The sequence below is a fragment of the Oryctolagus cuniculus genome, chromosome 11, assembly GCF_051225735.1.
Source record: "Oryctolagus cuniculus isolate XC-2025 breed Fujian yellow rabbit chromosome 11, ASM5122573v1, whole genome shotgun sequence".
NCBI classification, from domain to species: domain Eukaryota; kingdom Metazoa; phylum Chordata; class Mammalia; order Lagomorpha; family Leporidae; genus Oryctolagus; species Oryctolagus cuniculus.
Genome location: NC_142877.1, coordinates 24,292,115 through 24,318,080, shown reverse-complemented (window position 1 = coordinate 24,318,080; position 25,966 = coordinate 24,292,115). Strand labels below are relative to the sequence as shown.

The 25,966-nt window shown below is 50.2% G+C and overlaps 1 protein-coding gene and 2 long non-coding RNA genes across 5 annotated transcripts in view; 1 reads left to right on the top strand and 2 right to left on the bottom strand.

Annotated features, from left to right (window-relative positions):
- Positions 1–4,137: 4,137 nt before the first annotated feature.
- Positions 4,138–4,725, bottom strand: LOC108176608 (uncharacterized). The gene is made up of 2 exons (XR_011379945.2): positions 4,653–4,725; positions 4,138–4,376 (listed from the first exon to the last, which is right to left on the bottom strand). It is a non-coding gene; the product is annotated as an uncharacterized LOC108176608 (long non-coding RNA).
- Positions 4,726–4,891: 166 nt separating this feature from the next.
- Positions 4,892–12,174, bottom strand: LOC149123375 (uncharacterized). 3 transcript variants are annotated; one of them, XR_016216622.1, is made up of 3 exons: positions 11,982–12,174; positions 10,760–10,853; positions 4,892–5,635 (listed from the first exon to the last, which is right to left on the bottom strand). It is a non-coding gene; the product is annotated as an uncharacterized LOC149123375 (long non-coding RNA). The 3 variants fall into 3 exon arrangements; XR_016216623.1 differs by having other exon boundaries at positions 5,383–5,725; positions 11,982–12,146; XR_016216624.1 differs by lacking the exon at positions 4,892–5,635 and adding an exon at positions 8,062–9,551 and having other exon boundaries at positions 11,982–12,146.
- Positions 11,120–25,966, top strand: part of CHMP4B (charged multivesicular body protein 4B) — a 54,214-nt gene continuing 39,367 nt past the window's right edge. Inside the window, exon 1 of the mRNA XM_002710799.6 lies at positions 11,120–11,482. Within this exon, the coding sequence (XP_002710845.1) occupies positions 11,293–11,482 (190 nt within the window). The 5' untranslated portion in view covers positions 11,120–11,292. The remainder of the gene's footprint in view (positions 11,483–25,966) is intronic.

Genomic DNA, 25,966 nt, shown 5'->3' with positions numbered 1-25,966 from the left:
TGCCCCTCAGCTATTCTTTCTGATTGACGTATAACTTCTTCAGATGCAGCTGTTGGATATTTCTTTATTGTTTGTTGTCCCATTGCAAACAAAAAGGCCTCACTGGTATGTAACTGCACTGCCTAAAGCTGCCTAGGAAATGTTTGGTCAATATTTGTTGAATGCCTGGATCAGAACAGCACTTCGAGAGAACAAGGCCCACTTGACCTGTCCCCTCCCCTGCTCCTACGCCAGGGAGGCCAAGGGCAAGTCTTCCCCAGTAAGAACCCACCACGTAGGCTGAGACCCGGCTGGCCCAGGGTCCTGGGAAGCGGAGTCTGATGTGAGGGCACCTGGAAGAAAGATCAGAGACTATCTGGGACAAAAGTCTGAGGCGGTGGCTTGGAAGTCTCGGTTGACAGAGCAGGTGTCCAGGAGAACAGGTTGGACCAGTTTTGTCTCCTCTGGAGAGGGAGGAGTTCAGGCAGCAGCTGCTGCTGCAGGTGCTCCCCAACCCCCAAAGCTCCCAGCAAGTGACCCCCGTCCCCCACCCCGCAGTTTGTGAGGCCTGTAGGGTGGTAATCCGGGAGCCTGGCGGGGTGGGGGGAACCTCTGTTTGCTCAGGGTACCTGGTGTAGACTCTGGCACGGAACTCTTCAGAGTGCAGGCCGAGGCACAGCTGCATGGCCCAGGGCCCTTCGTGGAATCCTGGAGAATCCCAGAGAGGGCCTGGGTCCTGTCCGAGGTCTCGCGGTCTCATGGTGGGAAGGCGGGCCTCCCGGGTCACTGCCACCTCACTTCCATCACTTCTGGTTTAACAAATACGTGTGGAGCACCTACTGTGCCAGGCAGAGTTGACAATGCATTGGGTGCAAAATGGTGATCTCGGAGGTCCCATGGTGGGGAGGAAGCAGAAGATAAACCACGAGCAAGGTCAGCAAGTGAGTTAGGAGTGCATTAGACGCTGGTGAGCAGTGTAGGAGCAAAAGAGAAAGAAAGGAGGAGAGGGCTGGGGCATGCAGGGGCCCTGCTGTGTCTGAGAGGCTGCAAAGAGGCCTGTGTGGTGAGGCATGGCCAGGGAGGAGAGCAGGGGAGCAGGGGCTCAGGACACAGCCAGCTGGGACCCTGAGAGGACTCTGCTTCTACTCTGGGGGACTCAGAGCCGTTGGAGGGTTGTGAGCAGTGTGGTGAGTGCATCTGATGGGGATTTTTTTTTTTTCAGTGTTTATTTATTTGAAAGTCAGAGTGACAGGAAGAGAGAGAGAGAGAGAGACAGAGAGAGAGCTTCTATCTGCTGGTTCATTCCTCAAATGCCTACAACAGCTGGGACAGGGCCAGGCCAAAGCCAGGAGCCTGGAATTCAATCCATGTGTCCCGTGCGGGTGGCAGAGAACCAAGGACTTGAGCCGTCACTGCTGCCTCCCAAGGTGCGCATTGGCAGGAAGCTGGATTGGAAGTGGAGTGGCTGGGACTCCAGCTGATACTATAATATGGGATGCTGGTATCACACGCACTGCGCTATAACACCTGCATCGGTGACACACGTTTGTGAAAGGAGCCCTCCAGTCGCCTGGCAGAAAAGAAGCTGGGGGTGCAGGGGGAGGGGCAGGTAAGGATGGTGACAGGGAGGCCACAGGCTGGGTTCCTATGGCCACCGTAAGAAACTGCCATGAACTTAGTGGCTTAAAACCACCCACATGTGTCGTGCTGCCGCTGTGATTCTCACCTGACCAAAATTAAGAGCTCAGCAGGACCGCGCTCCTCTTGGAAGCTCAGGGAAGAATCTGTTCCCTGGGCCGTTTCCAGCTCCAGGAGCCCCCTGCCTGCCTTGGCTCACGGCTCCTTTCTCCGTCTTCAGAGCTGGAAGGGCAGCATCTTGCGGTCTCTGATTCTGACCCTCCCACTTCCTTCTTGTGATTACACTGGGCCCAGCCAGGTAAATCCGGGATAGTCTTCCCTCGCTTGCACAGTCCTGTGAAGTACCTTTTCCACTTCAGGTGACATCTAGAGGGAGTAGGACCTTTGGGGGGCCATTATTCTGCCTGCCCTGGGAGCTACTGCAATCATCCAGGTGAAGGATGATGGGGACTCGGGTCAGAGTGACAGCAGTGAGGATGATGAAAAATGGTGGGGTTTGGGATACTGGGCGCTGTTGGGATACTGGGATAATCCAAGGGACTGGATGTAGACTTTGCTTTCCTCGAAGGGGGAGACTTCTGGTCTAACTCTGGGTTAGGAGGTGGTTTTGGGGTGAGGTCCAGGAAGTTGTAAGTCATTTTCTGCAGCCTGTGCCCTGTAGGGCTCAATGCCTGCTGCACGTCTGCAGGAGCTCAGATGTGTGGGTGAATAGTAGGCCTTGTAACCCTCCATTAACTCCAGTGCAAGGGCCTCTCCAATCCACATCGCCCCTCTACTCCCAGCTCATCTCTCTCATCCTCACCGGGCTGGCTGTGTCCCACCCCATTGCTCATTTTCCACTTCTCCCCAGGGAGGTCACGCCCGCTCCCATGCCCACTGCACTTTATTTCTTTATGTTTATGTGCATGTGTGTGTCTCTCTCTGTCCATTCATTCATTTGCATGTAGGCAAAATAGCGTAGTGCTTAAACTGGTTGGCTTTAAAATGAAATTCCTTGGGGCCGGCACTATGGCATAGCAGGTAAAGCTGCTGCCTGCAGTGCTGGCAGCCATATGGGCATTGTTTCAAGTCCTAGCTGCTCCTCTTCTAATCCAGCTCACTGCTTACATGCCTGGGAAAGCAGCAGAAGCTGGCCCGAGTGTTTGGACCCCTTCTTCCCATGTGGGAGACCTGGAAGAAGCTCCTGGACCAGTCTGGATGTTGTGGTCATTTGGGGGAGGTCTTCCATCTAATGGTTCGCTCCCCAGTTGGCCACAATGGCCGGAACTGTGCTGATCCAAAGCCAGGAGCCAGGAGCTTCTTCCAGGTCTTCCACGCAGGTGCAGGGGCCCAAGGACTTAGGCCATCTTTTACTGCTATTCCAGGCCATAGCAGAGAGCTGAATGGAAAGTGGAGTAGCCGGGTCTCAAACTGGCACCCATGTGGGATGCCGGCACTTCAGTCCAGGGCGTTAACCTGCTGTGCCACAGCGCCGGCCCTATCTGACTTTTTTTTTTTCTTTTTTTTAAGATTTTATTTGGGCCAGCACCATGGCTCAATAGGCTAATCCTCCACCTGCGGCGCCGGCACCCTGGGTTCTAGTCTCAGTCAGGGCACCAGATTCTGTCCTGGTGGCCCCTCTTCCAGGCCAGCTCTCTGCTGTGGCCTGGGAGTGCAGTGGAGGATGGCCCAAGTGCTTGGGCCCTGCACCCCATGGGAGACCAGGAGAAGCACCTGGCTCCTGCCTTCGGATCAGCGCAGTGCGCCGGCCGCAGCACGCTGGCTGCGGCAGCCATTGGAGGGTGAACCGACGGCAAAGGAAGACCTTTCTCTCTGTCTCTCTCACTGTCCACTCTGCCTGTAAAAAAAAAAAAAAAAAAAAAAAAAGATTTTATTATTTTATTTGGGAGGTAGAGTTACAGACAGAGAGAGAGGAGACAGGTCTTAAATCCACTGGTTCACTCCCCAGATCACTGCAATAGCCAGAGCTAAGCTGATCTGAAGCCAGGAGCCAGGAGCTTCTTCTGGGTCTCCCAAGCGGGTGCAGGGGTCCAAGGGCTTGGGACATCTTCCACTGCTTTCCCAGGCCATAGCAGAGAGCTGGGTTGGAAGTGGATCAGCTGGGATACAAACTGGAGCCCATATGGGATGCTGGCACTGCAGGCGGAGGCTTAGCCTACTGCACCACAGCACTGGCCCTCTGTAATTTTAACTTTCAAATAAATATATAAATCTTTTTTTAAAAAATCTTTTAAAGAAAATAAAAAAGAATCCCAGTTCTGCCCCCTGCAAGCTGTGTGACTCTGGGCAAACTGTTCAACCTCTCTGTTTCTCTAGTTTCTACCCATGTAGTTGTGTGAGCCAATACACACGATGAGGACATGGGGGCAGAGTGGTCCCTGTAACCCAGCATTGGCTCAAGTGCAGAGCCCCCTCCAACCTACAATCTGTCCCCTGGTCTCTACTCTCAGGTTCTGCGTGAGGTACTGCATGTAAAATGCTCAGCTCAACAGTGACATAGCAGAAAGTGCTCCAAAAATATTTTAATTTTTAAAAAAGATTTTATTTGTTTATTTGAGAGGTAGAGTTACAGACAGTGAAAGGGAGAGTCAGAGAAAAAGGTCTGCCATCCGCTGGTTCACTCCCTAAATGGTCGCAATGGCCACAGCTGAGCTGATCTGAAGCCAGGAGTCAGGAGCTTCTTCCAGGTCTCCCATGCGGGTGCAGGGGCTCAAGTACCTGGGCCATCTTCCACTGCTTTCCCAGGCCACAGCAGAGAGCTGGATCGGAAGAGGAGCAGCCAGGACTAGAACCAGGATTCTGGGATGCTGGTGCTGCAGGCTGAGAATTAACCTGCTGCGCCACAGCACCCACCCCCGGTTTTGTTTTTAACAATTACACCTTACTCACTGTTTTGTGTTGGGATCACATGAAACAGCCAAAGTTTTGTTCGTAAGGCGCAAAGCCATGTAAATACTGCAAAGGCCAAGTATGTTTGCTTGTGTATAACCACAGATCGCACGCATTCCAGCCCTGCAGACCTTGACGAAGCATACCTGACAGGTCTCATCCTGAAGAGAATCCTGGTGGTTCAGGCAAAAAGGACACTCAACGTAGCTACCCGCAAAAGAAAAAAGTTTGGAAAAACCCACATGACGCCACATGGAAAACTTGCACTTAGGTTCACTGGGAAGCTGATGCGTGGAGCACAGAGTTTCCACTCTCAGGGTTCAAGAGCACCACACCAGTTAATAACGGACAAGGTATTCAACGTCTCTAAACTTCTATTTCTTCCTTTTTTTTTTTTTTTTTTTTTTTGACAGGCAGAGTGGACAGTGAGAGAGAGAGACAGAGAGAAAGGTCTTCCTTTGCCGTTGGTTCACCCTCCAATGGCCACTGTGGCCAGCGCGCTGCAGCCGGCGCACCGCGCTGATCCGATGGCAGGAGCCAGGAGCCAGGTGCTTCTCCTGGTCTCCCATGGGGTGCAGGGCCCAAGCACCTGGGCCATCCTCCACTGCATTCCCAGGTGCATGAGCAGGAAGCTGGATCAGAAGTATATGAGCTGAGACTTGAACCAGCACCCATATGGGATGCCAGCATTGCAGGTGGTGGCTTTATCTGTTATGCCACAGCGCTGTCCCCATCAGCACTTATTGAGTAAGTATTCTGTGTAGAACCCTGGGAGCCAGGAACTCAGTCCAATAGCAGAAACCCAATCATCTGTGTTCCCTCATTGAATGTTCTGGATACCTTTGTTGGAAATCAACTGACCATTTGATGTAGAGGTTTTTTGTTTTTTTTTTTTTGTTTTTTTTTTTTTTGTATTTATTTATTTGAAAGTCAGAGTTACACAGAGAGAGAAGGAGAGGCAGAGAGAGAGAAGTCTTCCAACTGCTGGTTCACTCCTCAATTGGCCACAACAGCTGGAGCTGCGCCGATCTGAAGCCAGGAGCCAGGAGCTTTCTGGGTCTCCCGTGCAGGTGCAGGGGCCCAAGGACTTGGGCCATCTTCTACTGCTTTCCCAGGCCACAGCAGAGAGCTGGATCGGAAGAGAGGCAACTGGGACTAGAACCGGCATTCAAATGGGATGCAGGCACCACAGGCCAAGGATTAACCTACTTATTTATCTCTTTTCATTTTATATGAAAGAGAGGGGAAGGGAGGGAGGGAGAGAGAGAGAGCGTGCTTCTATTTTCTAGTTTACTCCTCAAATGCCCAGAACAGCTAGAACTGGGCCAGGCCAAAACCAAGAGCTTGGAGCTCAATCCAGGTCTCCCACATGGGTGGCAGGGACCCAAGTACCCGAGTCATCATCTGCTGCCTCCCAGGATGTGCATTGGCAGGAAATGGGATCCAAAGCAGAGGAGCAGGAACTCAAATTTGGCGCTCCTGTATGGGATGCGGGCATCCCTGGTGACATTAACCACTGTGCAAAGTGTTGCCCCTGCATTTTTGGACTGTCAATTCTATCTCACTGATCCATATGCCTATCTTTATGCCAGCATCACACTTTCTTGATTATTGTAGCTCTATTGTAAGTTTTGAAATCAGGAAGTATGAGTCTTCCAACTTTATTTTTCTTTTTGAATACTGTTTTGACTATTCAGAGCCTTTTGCACTTCCATATGAGTTTGAAGATCAGATTGTGCATTTCTGCAACAAGGGCAGCTCATATTTTTGTGCATTAAATCTGTGGCTCAATTTGGAGAGTGCTGCTGTCTCTATATTAAGTCCTCCAATCCATGAACATGGGGTATCTTTCCATTTATTTAGGTCTTCCTTCATTTCTTTCAGCAATATTTTATATTTTCAAAACATAAACCTTCCATTTATTTGGTTAAATTTTTTCTCTTTGATGCTATCGTAAATAGAAATGTCTTATTCTTTCTTTTTTTAAACATATATTTATTTATTTGGAAGGCAGTTACAGAGATGCTGAGCTGGAGGCAGAGGTAGAGAGAGAGAGCTCTTCTATCTTCTATCTGCTGGTTCACTCCCCAGCTGGCCACAACGGCTGGAGCTGGGCTGATCTGTAGCCAGGAGCCAGAAGCTTCTTCTGGGTCTCCCATGCGGGTGCAGCAGCCCAAGGATTTGGGCCATCTTCTACTGCTTTCCCAGGCCACAGCAGAGAGCTGGGTCAGAAGAGGGGCAGCTGGGACTAGAACTGGCACCCATAGGGGATGCTGACACTGCTACGCCACAGCGCCAGCCCCTGGAAATGTGTTCTTGATAACATTTCCAGATGTGCATTGCTAATATATATGGAAATGCAACTGTCTTTTGTGTGTTGATCTTATATTCTGCAACCTTGCTGGACTGATTTTTAGTTCTGATAGCTTTTTGTATATTCTTTGGGGTTTCTATTTATCAGATCTTGGAATTTGAAAAAAAATAGTTTCATTTTTTTCTTTTTCCGTCTGAATGCCTTTTATTTCCTTTTCTTACTTAATGGCCCTGGTGAGAACTTTCAGTACAATGTTAAAAACAAGTGGTGGGGTCAGTGCTGTAGCATAGCCGGTAAAGCTGCTGCCTGCAGTGCTAGCATCCCATATGGGCACCGGTTCCAGTCCCGGCTGCTCCACTTCTGATTCCAGCTCTCTGCTGTGGCCTGGGAAAGCAGTAGAAGATGCCCCAAGTCCTTGGGTCCCTGCACCCACGTGGGAGACCTGGAAGAAGCTCCATGCTCCTGGCTTCAGTTTGGCATAGCTCTGGCCGTTGCGGCCATCTGGGGAGTGAACCAGTGGATGGAAGACACCTCTCTCTCTCTCTGCCTCTGCCTCTGCCTCTGCCTCTCTGTAACTCTGCCTTTCAAATAAATAAATCTTAAAAACAACAACAACAACAACAAATGGTGAGAGGCCGAGGCCTGCATTGTGGTGTAGTGGGTAAAACCACTGCCTGTGATGCCGACATCCCCTGTAGATGCCTGTTCATGTCCCTGTGTCCCTGCCGTTTCACTTCTAATTCAGCTCCATGCTAATGGTATGGGAAAGGCTGTGGAAGATGGCCCTGGCACTCATGTGGGAGACCCAGATAAAGTGCATGGCTCTGGCTTTGGCCTGGCCCAGCCCTGGCCTTTGCAGCTATCTGGGGAGTGAGTAAGCAGATGAAAGATTTCTCTGTCTCTCCCTCTCTCTCTGTAACGCTATAAAATAAATAAATAAATAAATCTTTTTAAAAAAATGGTGAGAGTAGGTGTCCTTATCTTATTTCTGACTTTAGGGGATGGGAATTTTCGGTCTGTTGCCTCTGAGTTTGATGTTATTTGCAGGTTTTTCCATAGATGCCCTTCATCAGGTTGAGCAATTCTCTCCCATTCCTAGTTCATGGAGTTTTCTTTCTCCTCCCCCCGCCCCCACCTCTTTCTTTCTCAGGAAATGATGTTGGATATACCTAATTGTTTTCCAGAACTAAAACCCAGCAAAGTCCTCTGTATTTAACTTGAAAGAACTATGTAAGACCAAGTTTCATGATAATTAAGATTTTACTAATTCAACATTGCTTGATGACATTAAAAAAGACTTATTTATTTATTTGAAAGAGTTACAGAGAGAGGAAGACCATATGGGATGCCAGCATTGCAGGTGGCAGGTTTACCTGCTGTGCCACAGCGCTGGCCCCAATGACCACTATCCTGACTCTCAGGATGGTAGCTTAGTTTTGTTTGTTTTTGCATTTTGTGTGTATGGAATCATAAAGGCTTTTATGTCTGGTTTCTTTCATGCAGCATGATATCTGTGAGTCATCCAACCTATTATGTGGACTGATGACTCATTCCTTTCCACACACTGTTTAGTGAGCTGATACCAGCTTGTCAAGGTTGAAAAGGCTGTGCCTTTTCTCAAGGAACTGGAAAAATGAAAGCCAAGGAGAGCCCAGGGCTCTCCAGTATTGAGCCAGTCCACTCTGCGAGTCTCTATCAAGCTGTTGAGTCTTCAGCTAGCATGGCAGCTACCTTGCTCACTTCACATCCCACACCCTAGACAGACATGAACTACGTTTGGCTCCCCCCACCATGGTTTTCTTTTCTTTTTCTTTTTCTTATTTTTTTTTAACAAGGAGTCCTGATGCAGCCTCAAAATTCTCCTCAGCCCTACAGTCCAGGTAGCCAACACCAAAGTGAGTTTTCATCAAATCCCCAAGATGTTTTTCAGGGCTCCCAGAGTGATGACATGAGAGGGTCTAGTATTTTCCAGTTTGCCCCAGAACAGTATGAGACTGGCAGTGATGAGATCTATACCATCTGCTTGTTCATGTGTTCTTTGGGTACCAGAACACATGAACCCAGCAAGTATATTGCTACCTTGCACCTGGGTACAACATGACTTAATAAGAGGGAGCACCTTGCTTAGAAGTGGAGAGGTTGCTGTATCCAGGAGGTGGCTTGATCGAAGGATCCTTATTTTTATTTCATGCTTTGATAAAAACACTGCAGTGTTTCAATTACAGAACACACACAAGGGACTTAGGTTTCCCAGCTCATCCTTCTCTGAGTTCTTGACGCTTCTAGCACCTCTCTCACATTTGAACTTTTTCTTGAAACTTGGAAAGTTGGATGAAATGAACTCTACCGTCCTCTGGGAATGGTTACCTGCACATACAGGCTGGGGTTTTGGTGAATTAAAACAACAGTAACAAAAACAACAGCATCCAAGGCATGAATTTTGTCCACTTGTAGATGAGATTCTTGTATGTAAAATAATAGAGGAAAAGTCCAAGTGAGCTCCTGTTTATGTGAAACTCTGTTCTTGGGCAATTTTACATATTTTAAGGGAAGGATCATAAAAGGCTCCTGAGAAGTCTTACATTTCTTCAGTGGAGATCACCTGAGATACTCATTTAGAACTGGCTTCCGTGTTGTGGCACAGTGCAGTAAGCAGCCACCTGCAGAGCTGGAATCCCATATGAATGAGTCCTGGCTGCTCCACTTCCAATCCAGCTCCCTGTCAGCGTGCCTGGGAAATCAGCAGAAGATGGCCCCTGTACTCACATAGGAGAGACTCAGTTGGACTGCCAGGCTCCTGGCTTCAGCCTGTTCCAGCCCTTGTCATTGTGGCCATTTGGGGAGTGAAGCAGCGGATAGAAGGTTCATTCTCTCTCACTCTCTCTGTCTCTCTCTCCCTCTCTCCCTCCCTTCCTCCTTCCCTCTCTCCCTCTCCCTGTCTTTGTAACTCAGCCTCTCAAAGAAATAAATAAATCTTAAAAAAAAAATGCAAAAGATTGGAAGCAGCAAATGAGAATGGTGGACTTGGGGGAAGTACGGGCTACTAGGTGTAGTCTTACTACAGCTAGTATAGTTAATGGATGAAGTGATTTTTTTTTTTTTTTATTTGAGGTAGAGTTACAGACAGTGAGAGAGAAAGAGACAGAGAGAAAGGTCTTCCTTGCATTGGTTCACTCCCCAAATGGCCACTAAGGCTGGCGCGCTGCGCGGTTCTGAAGCCAGGAACCAGGTGCCCCCTCCTGGTCTCCCATGTGAGTGCAGGGGCCCAAGCACTTGGGCCATCCTCCAGTGCCCTTCCGGGCCACAGCAAAGAGCTGGACTGGAAGAGGAGCAGCCAGGACCAGAACCCGGCGCCCATATGGGATGCCGGCGCCGCCGCAGGCGGAGAATTAACCGAGTGAGCCACGGCGCCGGCCCCATTATGAAGTGATTTTTGACAGCAGAGACAAGGGAAAACAAGGAAATGTAGCTCACACCAGCAGGGGCTATCTGCTGCAGGGACAAAAAACTCTCTTTAACACTTCCTTTGAGAACGCTGTGGTCCCCCCAACACAATTATTACTACCCTAATGATGGTGCAGAATAGCTGGGAATAAAACAGTTTTGCGCACCTGCCGTGTGCCAGGTGATGCTGAGTAAGCACTTTCCCTTCCCTATCTCATGCAAGCTTCGCGATGGCCCCGTTGTCAGCCAGTTGCTGGAAGGGAGGGCAGAGTAGGGGAAGTTACTTGCTCACAAAAGTAGTCAAGGCAGATTCTGAACCTTTGCAGTCTTAAGTCCGGTGCCAATGGAATTAGCCCCTAATCAGCTTCAAAGATGCTCCTGGGTGAATAAAGAGTGGAAAGGCACTCCACGCGGAGGGGACAGCATTTGCAAAGATAGGGCCTGTAAGTTAAGCTAGTGGATCACTCAGTTTCTCTTGAGTTTTGGTTTACTCACCTCTAAAACAGGGACAGTAGTATTTGTCCGGCTGCTCAGTGAACTCAGTGGGCTGATGCGTGTAAAGCACTCTTCACCATGCCTGGATCACAGACTGTCCACAGTGTTAATTAGTATCATTATTTTTTGCTATTTCTCTTCTAGTTTGCCCACCTCTACAGAGCAGGGGTCCAAGGAGACTACACTTCCCAGCCTGCCACCTCGCCCTCTGACCCCAGCGAGACCAAAAAGACGCGCCGCCAAGCGCCCCAAGCCGGAAGACTATAGTCTCCCGGCATGCAGCGCGCCCCCTTCCATTAGAATTGAGGCGCGACCGGCGCGTCGCCCGCTGGGAGTTGTAGTCAGCGGCGCGTTGCCCTGACGCCGGCCTGGCCGGGCGTGGGGGCCTGTGGGAGGTGGTGCGGCTGGGCCCAGCTGCGGGGCGGAGGCGGAGGCGAGGCCTGCGGCGGCAGGAGCGGCCGGGGCCGGGAGCGGGCGCCGGATCTGAGCCGAGCCGGAGCGGGCGGCGAAGGCCGGCGCGGCGAGCAGCAACCATGTCGGTGTTTGGGAAACTGTTCGGGGCTGGAGGGGGTAAGGCCGGCAAGGGCGGCCCGACCCCCCAGGAGGCCATCCAGCGGCTGCGGGACACGGAGGAGATGCTAAGCAAGAAGCAGGAGTTCCTGGAGAAGAAAATCGAGCAGGAGCTGACGGCTGCCAAGAAGCACGGCACCAAAAACAAGCGCGGTGAGGCCGCCCTGCCCTTCCAGACCCCCCAGAGGCTCTCCTCGGACTCCCAGGGCCGGACTTCACTTTGGTCCCACTCGCCTCGGGGTCTGCGCGGACCCTGGAGCCCTCCCCTGTCTGACCCCCTCCCCAGCTGTCTCCCGGGGCCCCAGACTCCGAAGACCGCCGGTCTCTCCCTGTCCCCCTCTCCCAGCATCCTCCCCTCACTCTGCCAGGCCCCTGCACACCCTGGGCTCGCAGCGGTCTCCTCCGCCCTCACTCTTTTCCTTTCTCTTCCGCCTTTTCCTCTTGCCTGTGGCCTCACCCTCCTTCCCAGCCGCGGCCACGGCCGCCGTCTGTCTTGTTTCTGCCTCCCAGCCTCCTGGTCCCACCCCGTCCTCCCCGACCCCTCCGTGGAGTCCTGTGAGCTGCCCCTGGCCTCTCCCGACTTCCTCGATGGGGAGAGGAGAGCCCCCTGGCTCCCGCGCCGAGGGACCTTGAGCAAGTTAGTTTCCCCCACCGATCAGCCAGGATTCGGCCTCCATGAGGCCCGAGGTGTCTCGGCTCTGATTCGCTTCTTGTTGCCTCATGTCCTGGTCTTCGGAGAGTTTCCCGTGGCGCAAGCCTTCACCTGGTGACTCACCGCTTCCCCAACCCTCCCAGCCCGAATCGCGGGCTCCATGCCTCCGTGGGCTGGACTCCTCCCCTGGCTCTGCTGCTGGGTCAGGGTCACGGTGCTGAACGTCGAGGCACGCTTACTTCGCTTGCTGTGGGCTTTCTGGGCAAGTGAGATGACCGTGAAAATGCTTCGACAACTGCATAGGGCAACACTTTAGGAATGTTTGGTTTTTCTTGTTGCAGCTGGTGAATCAGAGTGACAGCTCTGTCCCCTGAGAGGGGGGCAAAGGTGACAGGGATTTAGGAGTCACACAAATCAGTGATTGACTCAGAAGTGTGCTGGTGACTAGCTGTGTGACCTTGAGCTAGTTACTTTACCCTTCTGGAAGGAAGAACTTGGATTTACAGGTTCCGGCACACAGTAGGGGTTGCATGGATGCTGTCTTCAAACTAGTCTAGCCTGAGGATGCCCCTCTGGGAATTCTCTGAAAGCCAGATGCATGCAGTGTGTTCAGAGGGGGTGAGCGAAAGAGCACTTCCACCCTAAGGGGGTAGAAGTCAGAAACAGGGAAATAAAAGAAGATCTTGACTAGTGGTTATGCATTCTAAACAAGAAGGAAGTTGAGCTGCTAGGGAGTGGTGGGCAGGGAGGAGGTGCCACCTCAGATAGAGTGGTCAGGGATGCAGCTTTGGAAGGCTGAAGTTCGGACTGAGCCTTGAGAGGGAACCAACTCTGGGAAAATCTGGGGCAGGGGTCTTCCAGGCAGGGAGACCAGCAGGGGGAGAGCCCCAGAGGGCAGCCGGTTTTAAGGAACAGAAAGAAGATGCCAGTGTGTGGAATGTAGTGATTAAAGAAGAGTGGTATGAAATGAGGGAGGTGGGGGTGGACCTTGAACTTCCTGGTAGAGTTTGGATTTTATTCCAGGTGGATGGAAGGCTGTTGGAAGGTTATGTGCTAGAATGTGTCCTAATCGTTGAGTTTTAAAAACATCATCTGGCTGCTCTTTGGAGAGTGGGAGGGGGTGAAGGTGGGAGCAGGGAGACCAGTAACGAGGCTGCATCCTCATCTGTTAGTGGCCTGGCCTCCAGCTGTAGCTCTGGAGATGGAGAGCAGGGTTGTTTTGCTGTCCCTGGCTATTTTTCTCTGACGGACTGTCTCAAGGAGGATCGTCTTCACCAACGGTAATTAGAGCTGCTTTGACCAGTCTGCATTTTGGCGCGTTCTCTTTGGCAGTGGAGGAGGGTGGCAGTTTACCTCCTTGTCTATCAGGAGGCCAACTCTGGTCTCTTGGGCTGGAGCCAGCTTAGTTTCTGCAGTTTGGGAGGTGATTGAATTGGCTTTCAGGAGACTCGGAGGCTGCTGGCAGATAGTGGCGGAGCAGGCTCAGTTGTGATAACTTGGCTGCAAGCAGCCTGTCTTGAGTTTGCTTGAGTGGGCAGGAGCTACTAGAACCTGTCCTTTAAAAAAAATTTTTTTTTTAAATTTGTATTATTTATTTGAAAGGCAGAGAGAGGCAGAGGTTGAGACCAACAGAGATCTCTTATCCTCTGGGTCACTCCCTAAATGCTGGGATCAGGCAAAGCTGAAGCTAGGAGCTGGAAATTAATCCAGATCTCCCACATGGGTGGCAGGGACCCGGTACTTGAGCCATCACCTGCTGGCTGCCAGGGTGCACACTAGCAGGAAGGTGGAGCCAGAACTTGAACTCAGGCACTCCAGGGTGCGACACCGGCATCCCTGTGTCGCACTGCTGTGCTCAACGCCTGGCCCCTGCGTTTCTTTTTGCGTGCTCTGGGAGACAGGTCTTACCTGCCTACTGCAACAGTGCTGTGAGGTTACTGCTACCACATACCATTCTTTTAGTCTTCCTGTTGACTCACCACTGTGCCGAGACCCTGAGAATCAGACATAAAAATGTACTATGCCTGTCCTCCAGGAACTTGGGATTGGAAGCATGGGATGTGTGGTGGAGGGGTGGGAGGGGGGAAAATCCTCACAGTCAGTGCTGACACCTGAGGGCGTGCGTGGGCCCAGGCTGAGGCCTGAGTGTGTAGTGGGAGGTTTCTGTGTAGAGGGTCAAGGTAAAGGAGACTGATGAGGAAGGAGAATGGGAAGTGAGCAAGGACTTTGGTGTGTTGGGGAGCAGTGAGAATGTCTCCTAGTTGGAGTCTGTGGAGCAGGACAGGAGATAGATAACACTGGAAGGTGGCCTTTTAACCTTTGGACCTTGACCTGGAGATGGTGAGGAGCCAATGACTGTCTTAAAGCAGAGTCACGGGGCTGGCATTGTGGCACAGTAGGTTAAGCCGCGGCCTGCAATGCTGGCGTCCCTTGTGGGCACAGTCCCTGCTAATGCACCTGGGAAAGCAGCAGAAGATGAACCAAGTACTTGCACCCATCGGGGAGACCCAGATGAAACTCCTGGCTTCGGTCTGGCCTAGCCCCGGCTGTTGTGGCTGTTCGGGGAGTGAGCCAGCGGATAGAAGACCTCTCTGTAACTTTGCCTTTCAAATAGATAAATGAATCTTTTTAAAATAAAAGCAGTCGTATCTCCTTGAGGTTTTTGAAAGAGCATTTCAACAAAAATGAATACAATTTTCTCCCCATTTATTTGAAAGGCAGAAAGAGATAGTGATTGATCTTTCATCTGCTGGTTCAGTGCTCACATGCCTGGAACATTCAGGGCTGCGTCATGCTGAAGCTAGGAATCTGGAATTCAGTATGGATCTGCTGTGAGGGTGGCAGGGACCCAAGTGCTTGAGCCATCACCTGCTGCCTTCTGGGGTGCACATCAGCAGCAAGCTGGATCGGAAGCAGACAGGACTTGAACCAGGCGCTCTGATGATGGGATGTGGGTATGCCAAGTGGCATCTTAACCACTGTGCCATGTGTACATCCAAAGGGTTGAACACAGCAGTCTGGTAAGGGATAAGGCTATTATCTCATAGAGCTGGGTTTGAACTGTGACTACATTACTTACGAGCTGTGTGTGTGGGTCATGTTATCATGCTACTCTGGGCCTCAGATCCTCTTTTTTTTTTTTTTTTTTTTTAAAGATTTTATTTATTTGAGAGGTAGAGTTACAGACAGTGAGAGGGAGAGACAGGGAGAAAGGTCTTCCATCCACTGGTTCACTCTCCAAATTGCCGCAATGGCCAGAGTTGGGCAGATCTGAAGCCAAGAGCCAAGAGCTTCTTTCAGGTCTCCCACACGGATGCAGGGGCCCAAGCACTTGGTCTTCTTCTGCTGCTTTCCCAAGCCATAGCAGAGAGCTGGATCAGAAGTGGAGCAGCCAGGACTAGAACTGGCACCCATATGGGATGCCGGTGTTGCAGGTGGAGGATTAACCTACTGTGCCACAGTGCCAGCCCCTCAGATTCCTCCTTTACAAATGAGGTACTCATATCTCCTTTATAGGATTACAGTACATTATACATGCTAAGCTCTTAGCACAGGATCAGCAATATGATAAGTGATTGATAAATGCTTGCCATTGTCGTTACAAGGAAACTTCAGGTGGGAACTAAGGGCTTAGAGTAGAAACATGGAGAATGGAACAGAAATAATACATGCCAGAGACGTTCAGAAGGAGAAGCAAAAGACATGGTGATTTATTGCAGTTGTGGGAGTGGGTAGGGTGAATGAGAGAGAGTTGAGGATGATTCTCAAGTTTATAGCCTGGGAGACTGAGCTGCCGGTAATGCCATTAACCAGGTTGAGAAACAGAGGAGAAATAATACTTCCTAACCGTGTCGTCCTGAAGTTTGTAAAACTCCCTTTTCTGTTTGTCTCACAGAATCCGCTGGGAGCTCCATGAGGCAAGATGGTGGTGTGTTCACTGCTGAGTCTCCAGCACCTAGTGTAGTACAGGGCACATGGCTAATGCTCAGCAACTATTTATTGAATGAATAAAAATAATTTTGTAGATACATTCTGTTATTCCCATTTTACAAAGAGGAAAATGAGGATCAAGAGGGATATAGCTCAATTCAGAGACCAGTTCTTCTGGTAGCTGTGGGCACTTTGTGCTCTGTTTACTCCCATAATGGCCAAAGGCGTCATCATGACCTTTGTCATCACTGAGCTCATTAAACGCCTACCTGTGCAAGGTGTGGTACTGAGTGGGGGAAAAAAGGAAGTGAGACAGGACCAGGCTCTGTGGATGCTATCTTTACAGCACAGCGCATTGGAAAGATGATAAATTGCCCTTTGAAACAAACCTCGGAACCTTAAGTTAGATGATTTACGGTGTGTAGGTGTGTCCAGACAGTGGTTTCAGTTAGGGGCATAGAGCAAAATTTTCTTTTTTTTGTTTTGTTTTGTTTTTGACAGGCAGAGTTAGACAGTGAGAGAGAGAGAGAAAGGTCTTCCTTTTCCATTGGTTCACTCCCCAATGGCTGCTGTGGCCAGCGCACTGCGCTGATCTGAAGCCGGGAGCCAGGTGCTTCCTCCTGCTCTCCCAAGCGGGTGCAGGGCCCAAGCACTTGGGCCATCCTCCACTGCACTCCCTGGCCACAGCAGAGAGCTGGACTGGAAGAGGGGCAACCGGGACAGAATCCGGCGCCCCGACCAGGACTAGAACCCGGGGTGCTGGCGCCACAGGCGGAGGATTAGCCTGTTGAGCCGCGGTGTTGGCCGAGCAAAATTTTCATTGCATATTTTTTCCAAATGTATTTTCCTTCTCTTTTTTCATGTATTCATTCCTCATAGATGTGTCATGCTCTACTGTGTGCTAGGCCCCATGCTCAGTGTTGAGAACACAAAGATGAACCAGCCGTGGTCTCTTCCCTCCAAGGGACTTAAATATCACCCATTGTGAAATAATATTCCTCTCACATGCCTATGGCGAGGGTTAGCTAAGATAATATAATAGAGTGTCGCACATTGTGGATATTGAATATTATCCTTTTTTTCTTTTCTGATAAAGTTATTGTTGATCAGGTTTCTTTGGTTTAATTGTCAAGCTGGCTGAGAACCAGGGCTGCATTCTCCGTGAACTGACAAGAATCATCCTGAGGTCTTTTTTGGTACCTTTACAAACAGTGGTTTTCTCCCTAAGGAAATCAAATATCAAAGATTTAAAAAAAAAAAAAGATTTTATTTCTATAAAAGGTAGAGTGACAGAAGGAAAGAGAGGGAGAGAGAGAAAAAGATCTTCCAGCTGGTGCCGTGGTTCACTAGGCTAATCCTCTGCCTGTGGCTCCGGCACCCCGAGTTCTAGTCCCGGTTGGGGCGCTGGATTCTGTCCCAGTTGCTCCTCTTCCAGTCCAGCTCTCTGCTGTACCTGGGAAGGCAGTGGAGGATGGCCCAAGTGCTTGGGCCCTGCACCCGTATGGGAGACCAGGAGGAAGCACCTGGCTCCTGGCTTTGGATCAGCGCAACACGCCAGCTGTAGCAGCCATTTGGGTTGGTGAACCAATGGAAAAGGAAGACCTTTCTCTCTCTCTCTTTCTCTCTAACTCTGCCTGTCAAAAAAAAAAAAAAAAAAATCTTCCATCTGCTGGTTAACTTCCCAAATGCCTGCAACAGCCAGGGCTGGGCTGGGCCAAAGCCAGGAGCCCAGTATTCCATCCAGGGACTCGGGTACTTGGACCATCCTCTGCTGCCTCCCAGGCTCATTAGCAGGGAGCTGGGTCTGAAGCAGAGGTGGGCCTCCTTTCCAGGCACTCCAGTATAGCATGCGGGTGTCCCAAGAGCTGGCTTAACCTGCTGTGCCGCAGTGCCCACCCGGATTCTTTTCAAGACATGCTAGCTAGTTAAGGAAATACCTACTGTAGGTGGTTAAAATGTCTCTCTTTTTTTCCAGTTTTAATAAAGATGAAAACACTTTGTAGACAGAATCATATTTTAGTTTAACCAGAGAATTGTATTACCTTGGGAAATGGAGTCTGGTATCTTAAACGCTCTACACTGGTGCATTTCTCTGGATTTATGGATGCAAATCAATTCATTTACAGGTTAATTTAGGTTCAGCTGAGAATGTCTGTTGGATGCAGAGAAGCCAGGAGCTCATGGGAAATATATCTTCATTAAGTGCTGCTCATTGCTGGAGCCAGGGTGGTGCTCTCATGTTTAATAAAGTCACTGTAAAACGTTAGTATGTGGGAAGACATCTTAATAAGTTAAATTTATAGTGACTGTGGCCTTTTCACTCTCCGGAATTCAGATAAAGCACAACATCTTAATGGTGCCTGTACCAGCAGGATCTCCTATCCAGAGGCCCAGGGATGGCAAACCCGGAGCTCACCCAGGGAACTGAGCAGTGGGAAGTTCCCTGGGTGATGATTAAGTTTCTTGTTCAAAGGAATGGTCGGCCAGATTGGGTTTAGTTTAGTTAAGACGGATGGAGTGCCAGAGAGGCCCTGTGTGTGGACTGGCCAAACATGCTGGCGCTTTTGACTCAAATGACAACTCTTTTCTTTGCCCCATTTGGCAGGGGGATTAAATATTTTTAAGCGGCTGTCACTGTAGATTGTGACGTGACTTGAAATTCAAGGTAGATCTTGTTTGGCAGCTTCAATGTGAGGCCCCTAGAGTTCCCTGTTTTCCTGGGGGAAACCTAGAGTTGCTCGGTGTTGGGTTTGAGTGTGGGGAGCGAAGTCCCGGAGCGTGGCCTGTGTGGATGTGTGCCGGCCGCTGATCTCTGAGGCAGAAGCCAGCTCTGATTTGTTTCCCGTGGTCCAGAGCCCCGGCTGGCATGGAGCCAGCCCACCGGGAGGAAGGGATGCAACTCCTTTGGGTGGGAGAGGTTTAGGAAACCTTGCTCCTCTTACCCAAAATTGTTTTGTGTTGGGCTGCTGCCTTTAAAAGACTGTGTGAGAGAGGATATTCGAAACCCAGCAACTTTGGAAATGGATGATTCTATTTAGGAGGAGGATTTGAGCACAGCAGCAGGCAGCAGCAGACCTGGCTGGATATGGCTGTGGTTGCTTTCAAGGTGTTTGGCTCAACTCAGCAGACGTTTATTGTCTTCCTTTAAGGCGGAAGGCAAAGGATTCTGTTCGCACCTTTACCACGTAGTAGTTCCTTCGCTTCTTTTGACTTGTAGTTTCCCCATCTGTTAAAAAGGGACGGCCACCACTGCATAGGGTTCTTGCGAGGATGGACCAGGTTGACGTGTGCAGAGTGCCTGTGCGCAGAGATGTGAATGTTCCCTTGCTCTACCACCTGTAGTGTTTGGCACCGTCAGGTTGTAAGGACGGATGAGACAGCACCTTCTCCCCACAGCGGCTCACAGAACAGTGAGGAAGACACACACAGGTACAAGTTATATGATCAGAGGCAAACCATAGTCAGTATGTGAGTGAAGTGTTAGAGAAAACGCACCAGGAAGAGATGCATTCCTCTCTGAGGTTGACCAGTTCATCTCACCCAGCCACCCGTCCAGTGCCCATATTCCCTTCATGGTACTCCTGCCAAGCGATGAACCTCTGATTGAACTCCTCTGCTGACAGGAGTTGTGTTAGGTGCCCTGTCTTCTGCACTCCAGTCCAGTCTGTGGGCAGCTCTGTCTGTGAAATCACCTTTCTTCGGAATAAGTTCTGTCTCCTGGAGTGCAGCTACCTAGGGCAGCAGCCTGGGTTGGTGGAGGGAATGTGGGATTTGGAGTCGGTAGGCTGGGGGAAAGTCCCAGCTCTCATGCCAAACAGTTGTGAACTGGGAAACAGGTTCTAATTCTGCCTGTGGGGACCATGAGGAGCAGGTCTGAGCCCCCTTCAGCACAACAGGTGGAGAAAGCTGGTGCATAGGTCTCAAGCTTGCATGCATTGCTGTAAGGCCTATCTTCCCTTTATCGGTGACGGTTCCTTGCCTGCAGCTTTTTTTTTTTTTTCCTTAAAGACTTATTATTTGAAAGTCAGAGTTACATAGAGAGAAAGGGAGAGGGAGAGAGAGATGTGTCTTCCATCTGCTGGTTCACTCCGCAGATGGCTGCAACAGCTGGAGCTATGCTGATCTGAAGCTAGGAGCTGAGAGCTTTTTCCTGGTCTCCCACATGGGTGCAGGGACCCAAGGACTTGGGCCATCTTCCACTGCTTTCCCAGGCCATAGCAGGGAGCTGGATTGGAAGTGGAGCAGCCGGGACTCATATTGGTGTCCATATGGGATGCCGGCACTGCAGGCAGCGGCTTTAGCCGCTGTGCCACAGCACCTGCCCTGCCTGCAGTTTCTGTTCTTTTCTTGTTACCCTCCATTGGTTGTGCTCTTATTCATCCGTGTTGTTCTTAAGGTGTGGAGTGGGCAGAGCTGAATACTCTGAATATTCCAGCCACGGCTCGAGCAACACACAGGTCCCAGCCATTCGTTGATAGTTAATTTGATTGTGTGCCCTTTAGTCCTGATAATTTCTGTATGCCAGATTTTTTTCTTTAAGCAATAATATTTTCCTGTGGCCATTTCTTAGTAGAGGAATGAGCATCGAGGAACCCCTTACGTTCATTTGGGCCTTCTTAAAGAGTCTTAGCTGAAGGATTGAATGATTTAAGTTCTTAGCAAGAGCGTCTGGCTGGCTTGATTCTCCCGTAGCTGGTATTTCTAGCTTGCCCTCCTTCCTCCTTACAGAGCAGAGCTTGCGGAGAGCTTATCAGAGGAGGGATTGAGAAAGGCTGTAAATCTCTTTGCTTGTGGCTGGTTCAAAAGGCTAGTGGTGTGTACAGTGTGAAAGGTGTTGGATGTGGGCTCAGAAGACCTGAGCTTTTATTCCACCTTTGCCACTGCTGCTTTTGTGATCCTGGGCAAGCCCCTCACATGTGTAAGTGTCAGTTTCATCAGCTACAAAGGCCGATTGTAATATTTTCAGCCTTGCCACTCCAAGTGTGGTCACCTCTGGGAAACTCTTAGAAATACAAACTCCTAGGGACCAGCTCTGTGGCATAGCGGGTTAAGCTGCTGCCTGTGGTGCTGGCGTTCCGTGTTTGCACCGGTTCAAGTCCCAGTTGCTCCACTTCTGATTCATCTCTCTGCTAATGGCCTGGGAAAGCAGCAGAGGATGGCCCAAGTGTTTGGTCCCTGCACCCATGTGGGAGACCCAGATGAAGCCTCTAGTTCTTGGCTTTGGCTTGGCTCAGCCCTGGCTGTTGCAACCATTTGGAGAGTGAACTAGTGTATGGAAGATACCTCTCCTTCTCTGTAACTTTGCCTTTCAAAGAAATAAGTAAATCTTAAAAAAAAAAAATGCAAACTCTTAGGCCCCATCCTGACCTACTGAAGCAGAACCTACCTTGTTATGAGTTCCCCAAGTAGTCTGTATGCTTAGGCATTTGCATTTAATTTTAGATGGTGTGTTTATTTATTTAAAATTTATTGGCTGGCGCCACGGCTCACTAGGCTAATCCTCTGCCTGTGGCGCTGGCACCCCGGGTTCTAGTCCCGGTCAGGGTGCCGGATTCTGTCTCAGTTGCTCCTCTTCCAGTCCAGCTCTCTGCTGTGGCCCAGGAGTGCAGTGGAGGATGGCCCACGTGCTTGGGCCCTGCACCCACATGGGAAACCAGGAGGAAGCAACTGGCTCCTGGCTTCGGATCGGCTCAGCATGCCAGCCTCAATGCACCGGCCGTAGCGGCTATTTGGGGGGTGAACCAATGGAAAAAAGGAAGACCTTTCTCTCTGTCTCTCACTGTCTTACTCTGCCTGTCAAAAAAAAAAAAAAAAAAAAAAGTATATTTATTTGAAAGAGAAAGAGATCTCCCATCCCATTGTTCACTCTCGAAATGCCTACAACACAGCTGGGACTGGTCCAGGCTGAAGCCAGGAGTCAGGAATTCAATCTGGATCTCCCGTGTGGGTACCAGGAACCCAGATATTTGGGCCATCACCTTCTACAACCCATGATGCACATCAGCAGGAAGCTGGAATAAAGAGTAAAGTTGGGACTTGAACCGAGGCACCTTGACATGGGATACGGTTTCCCAAGTGATGTAGTGGTGTCTTAACTGCTACACCAAATGCCTGTTCCAGGTGGTGCATTTTAAAAGAAGGTAGCGGGACATTTTTCCTGGTTCATGAATCCACCTGCCAAGTATTAACTTGAGCTGTGTGCCAGATACTGTCCTAGTTGCTGGGTAAATGCTGATGAAAGCAGGTCATTACTTTTTTTTTTTTTTTTTTAAGATTTATTCATTCATTTGAAAGACAGAGTTACAGAGAGGCAGAGGCATATGCAGAGAGAGCGAAGTCTTCCATATGCTGGTTCACTCCCCAGATGGTCACAATGGCCAAAGCTATGCTGATCCAAAGCCAGGAGCTTCTCCTGAATCTCTCACGCGGGTACAAGGGCCCTAGGACTTGGGCCATCTTCTACTGCTTTCCCAGGCCACAGCAGAGAGCTGAATCGAAAGTGGAACAGCCGGGGCTAGAACCGGTGCCCATATGTGGGGAGCAACTGGGAGCAACTCGGACTAGACTAAGTTACTGGAATTAAGACTTATTCTATGCATCTGCTCTCCCACAATATGGCACTGGGGAGGAGTAAACTTCTACACAGCTGCCTCCAGTTCAACCAATAAACTGTAGGACCTGCTCCTGATTGGAGGAGAGCAGTGTACTCGGCGTGTGGGTAGCAGAGTTGGGATTGGTGGAAGAGGACTATAAAGGAGGAGAGAGACAACATGCACCAGGAACATCTATCTGAAGGAACACCTGTGCAGCCCCCGAGAGAGCCGGCCGGCGGTGTGCCGCTCCCCCGCGGAAGTGGGGAAGATGGCAGGGGGATCCGCCCTTCCACGGAGGTGGAAGGGTCGGTAGCCAACCCGGGAAGAACCAGCAGCAAACCCGGGGAGGGCTGAGCAGACAAGAGAACAGCGCAGGATCCTGTGTCATTCCTCCACGAAGAGGGGGAGCGACATAATGGTGCCGTGACTCGGATAGGAAACCTAGGCAGGGTTTAGTGTCGTTCCTCCATGAAGAGGGGGAGCGACACCCATATGGGATGTGGGCACTGCAGGTGGTGGCTTTAACCACTACACCACAGCGCCAGCCCCACAGGTGATTACTTCTGAGGAGCCTACAGTGTAGTTGGAGTGGTAGACAACTGATAATCAGGGTACAATGTAATATGTTCTAGAAGCATATTCAGAATTCAGAGTATGTGCTGTTCAGTAGAGGTAGTCAGAACAGCCTTGTTGGAAAGCTTCAGTCTATGTTTTATTAAATCATTATTTTGGACACTAATGGAATCTAAGAGCGGAAAGGAATGCAAAATATGAGTGCTTGGAACTTAGAATTAATAGGAAAAGTTTTTTGAGGAGAAAAGCCAGGAACATGGAAATACATTCAGTATTTTTTTTTAAGATTTACTTATTTACTTGAAAACCAGAGTTACACAGAGAGAGGAGAGGCAGAGAGAAGAGAGAGGAAGAGAGGGGAGAGAGGCTGCAATGGCCAGAGCTGAGCCGATCCAAAGCCAGGAGCCAGGAGCTTCTTCCCAGTCTACCATGCAGGTTCAGGGGCCCAAGGACGTGGGCCATCTTCTACTGCTTTCCCAGGCACACTAGCAGGGAGCTGGATTGGAAGCATAGCAGCCAGGACCCCAACTGGTGCCCATGTGGAATGCTGGTGCTATAGGCAGTGGCTTTACCTGTTACTCCACAGCGCCGGCCCCAGTGCATGATTCTAAGGAGAGCTTAAAATAATGGCCTCGAACTTGAGAATCTGTGTTTGCAGAGCTTCTTGTCCTGAAGCACTTGGTCCTCTGATGAGAAGTATTATTATCTTCAGGTAAGAGGCAGAGTGGCCTGGCCACACAAATGTCCCTGAAAGAGGCCCAGCTCCTCTCTGGTTCCGGCATCCCGGGGTGAGGCTGTTTGTTTCTATCAGATGACTGTGGCAAAAGGAAAAGTGTTGCCAAATTCAGTTCCGCTCAAATGGGCAGACGTTTTGAGACTCCACATGGAGGGACTGTATGGGCCACAGAGTTCTTACTGACTGGGAGCTCCCAGTCTGGTGAGGGCTGGGGAGAGCAGACACACTGGTATTCAGCCAAAGTCTGGTAGGAGAAGGAGGGAGGGAGCAGTGAATTCCAATGGGGATCCTCTGGGTCAGTGCCAGGGAGGGGAGGGGTTTTGAACTGGGACTTGACAGATAAATGGGATTTGGGACAGAGGAAGGGGGGTAGGACCATTCTGGGCAGAGAGAGCTGTGGGAGCCAAGGTACAGAGATTAGCATGTGCTTGTGTCTCCAGAGAAGGTGTGGGGGAGGGGCAGCCGTGACCGAGGTAATTGAGGGTTGGCGCCTGACAAGGTAGTTTGCAATCTTCCTGAGAGGCTGCCAGGTTGAAGTTTGTGTGAGGTTGAATCTAGTGAGGCACAGACAAATGGCTGCTTTCTGTCTCTAGAGAGCAGCTGGCTGGGGACCAGCAGTCCTCTCTGCAGCCCCCATGCGAAGCCTGAGGGAACGAGGCGGGCAGAGGGACCGCTCCCATGGAAGGGCAATGCTGTGGATCAAAACCCCTTCTTGTTACTTCTCCCGGCTCCCCCTCCTGCCCAGCACCTCCTGACAGCTGGGTAGACTTTTCTCCACTCTGGGAGTCACACGCCAGAGGTGAGCAGGCAGTCCTCCCTGTTTAAACTACCTTGACCCAGCCTCGTTTATTAATCCAGTCCACAGCTGCCTCATGTGTGTGTTTCACTCCCTGCAGCCTGCCTGGCTCAATTAGTTCTGATCGTGGGGATTATTTAATCTTCCCTTCATGCTTAGCTGTGATCGGAGACAGAGCTAGTTACTTCTCTTGGGCGACTGTGACCTCTTTCTGAGGCCATACATTTCAGGTTTATCCCAGACTGCGTGCTGACCCATTCCCCCAGATTTGAGAACCCCTCTCCCCCACCTCCCGAGCTCCCAGCTTCCTGTTAGCTTTCCTCTCCCTGGGTGCTGCCTCCATCACCCAGGATGGTCAAGCAGGGCCCTTGGGCTTTATGACAGTGTACACCCAGATTCTAGTTCTGATTCTGCCGCTGAGTGCCTTTGGGTAAATGCCTGCTCTCACTGGGCCTTTGTTTTCTCAACACCACAGAAGGATGGACTAAATGAATGTTAAGATTCCTTTCTGCTCTAACACTCTCTGAGTCAACAAGTGCCATATCACGGTAACCCTCCAGAGAGCCAAGTGTTGCTCTAAGCAGCTTTGCTGCATAAAAATAGTAGCTCAGCATTTGTTTTGTCTGTTAACAGCTTGGGTACATCCCTGCTCATTGTAAAAGTGGAGGGCAGCCACAGGCTGTTTTGTCAAAGTTACTGGACATTTTCCCATTTTGATTCCCTGGTTCAGAGGCCAGAGCTGAATAATGGATTTTAGCTGCTCTCCTGAGCCTGTGTGCATGGAAGCAGCCCAGATGCCAGAGGGCATCTCTTCTGGCGCCTAAGCCTTGTTTGGATCAGTAGCCAGCTTCAGCCATTGCTGTGGCTTTTTAGTGAATGAAGCGTTTCTGCTGGACTGAGTATGCTCAAATCCTGCTGGACTACAACCCAGCGGGGACCAGTTAGTTAAACGCACTGGGGTGCATCCTTATGGCAGGACTTGACTTCCTCAGTGACCCACCTTTGAGGGCATAGGATATAGGAGATTGTCTCCTCTGTAAGGAGAAGAAAAACCAGGTTCTAAGGGCTGGCTTGACTTGAGTTATTTTAATCTGCCCTTTAGGATGGCTGTTTGTCGATCAGTGATACTGGGAGTGCTGGGGAGAGCTGTGGCCTTTCTGCAAAGGTCTTGTGCTCAGTTAGGTCCTTATTCCACCAGCAGCAGCTGAGCCTCTTAGGAATATGGAAAATATTTACCCACCTGGTTCTAAATTAGGGCCATTCAAACTTCAGCTCCCTGCCAGGGCCCATTCAAACAGCCCTCCCTTTTCTTTTTTCTTAAGACTATATATGTTCAGTACATACACAATTTTTAATT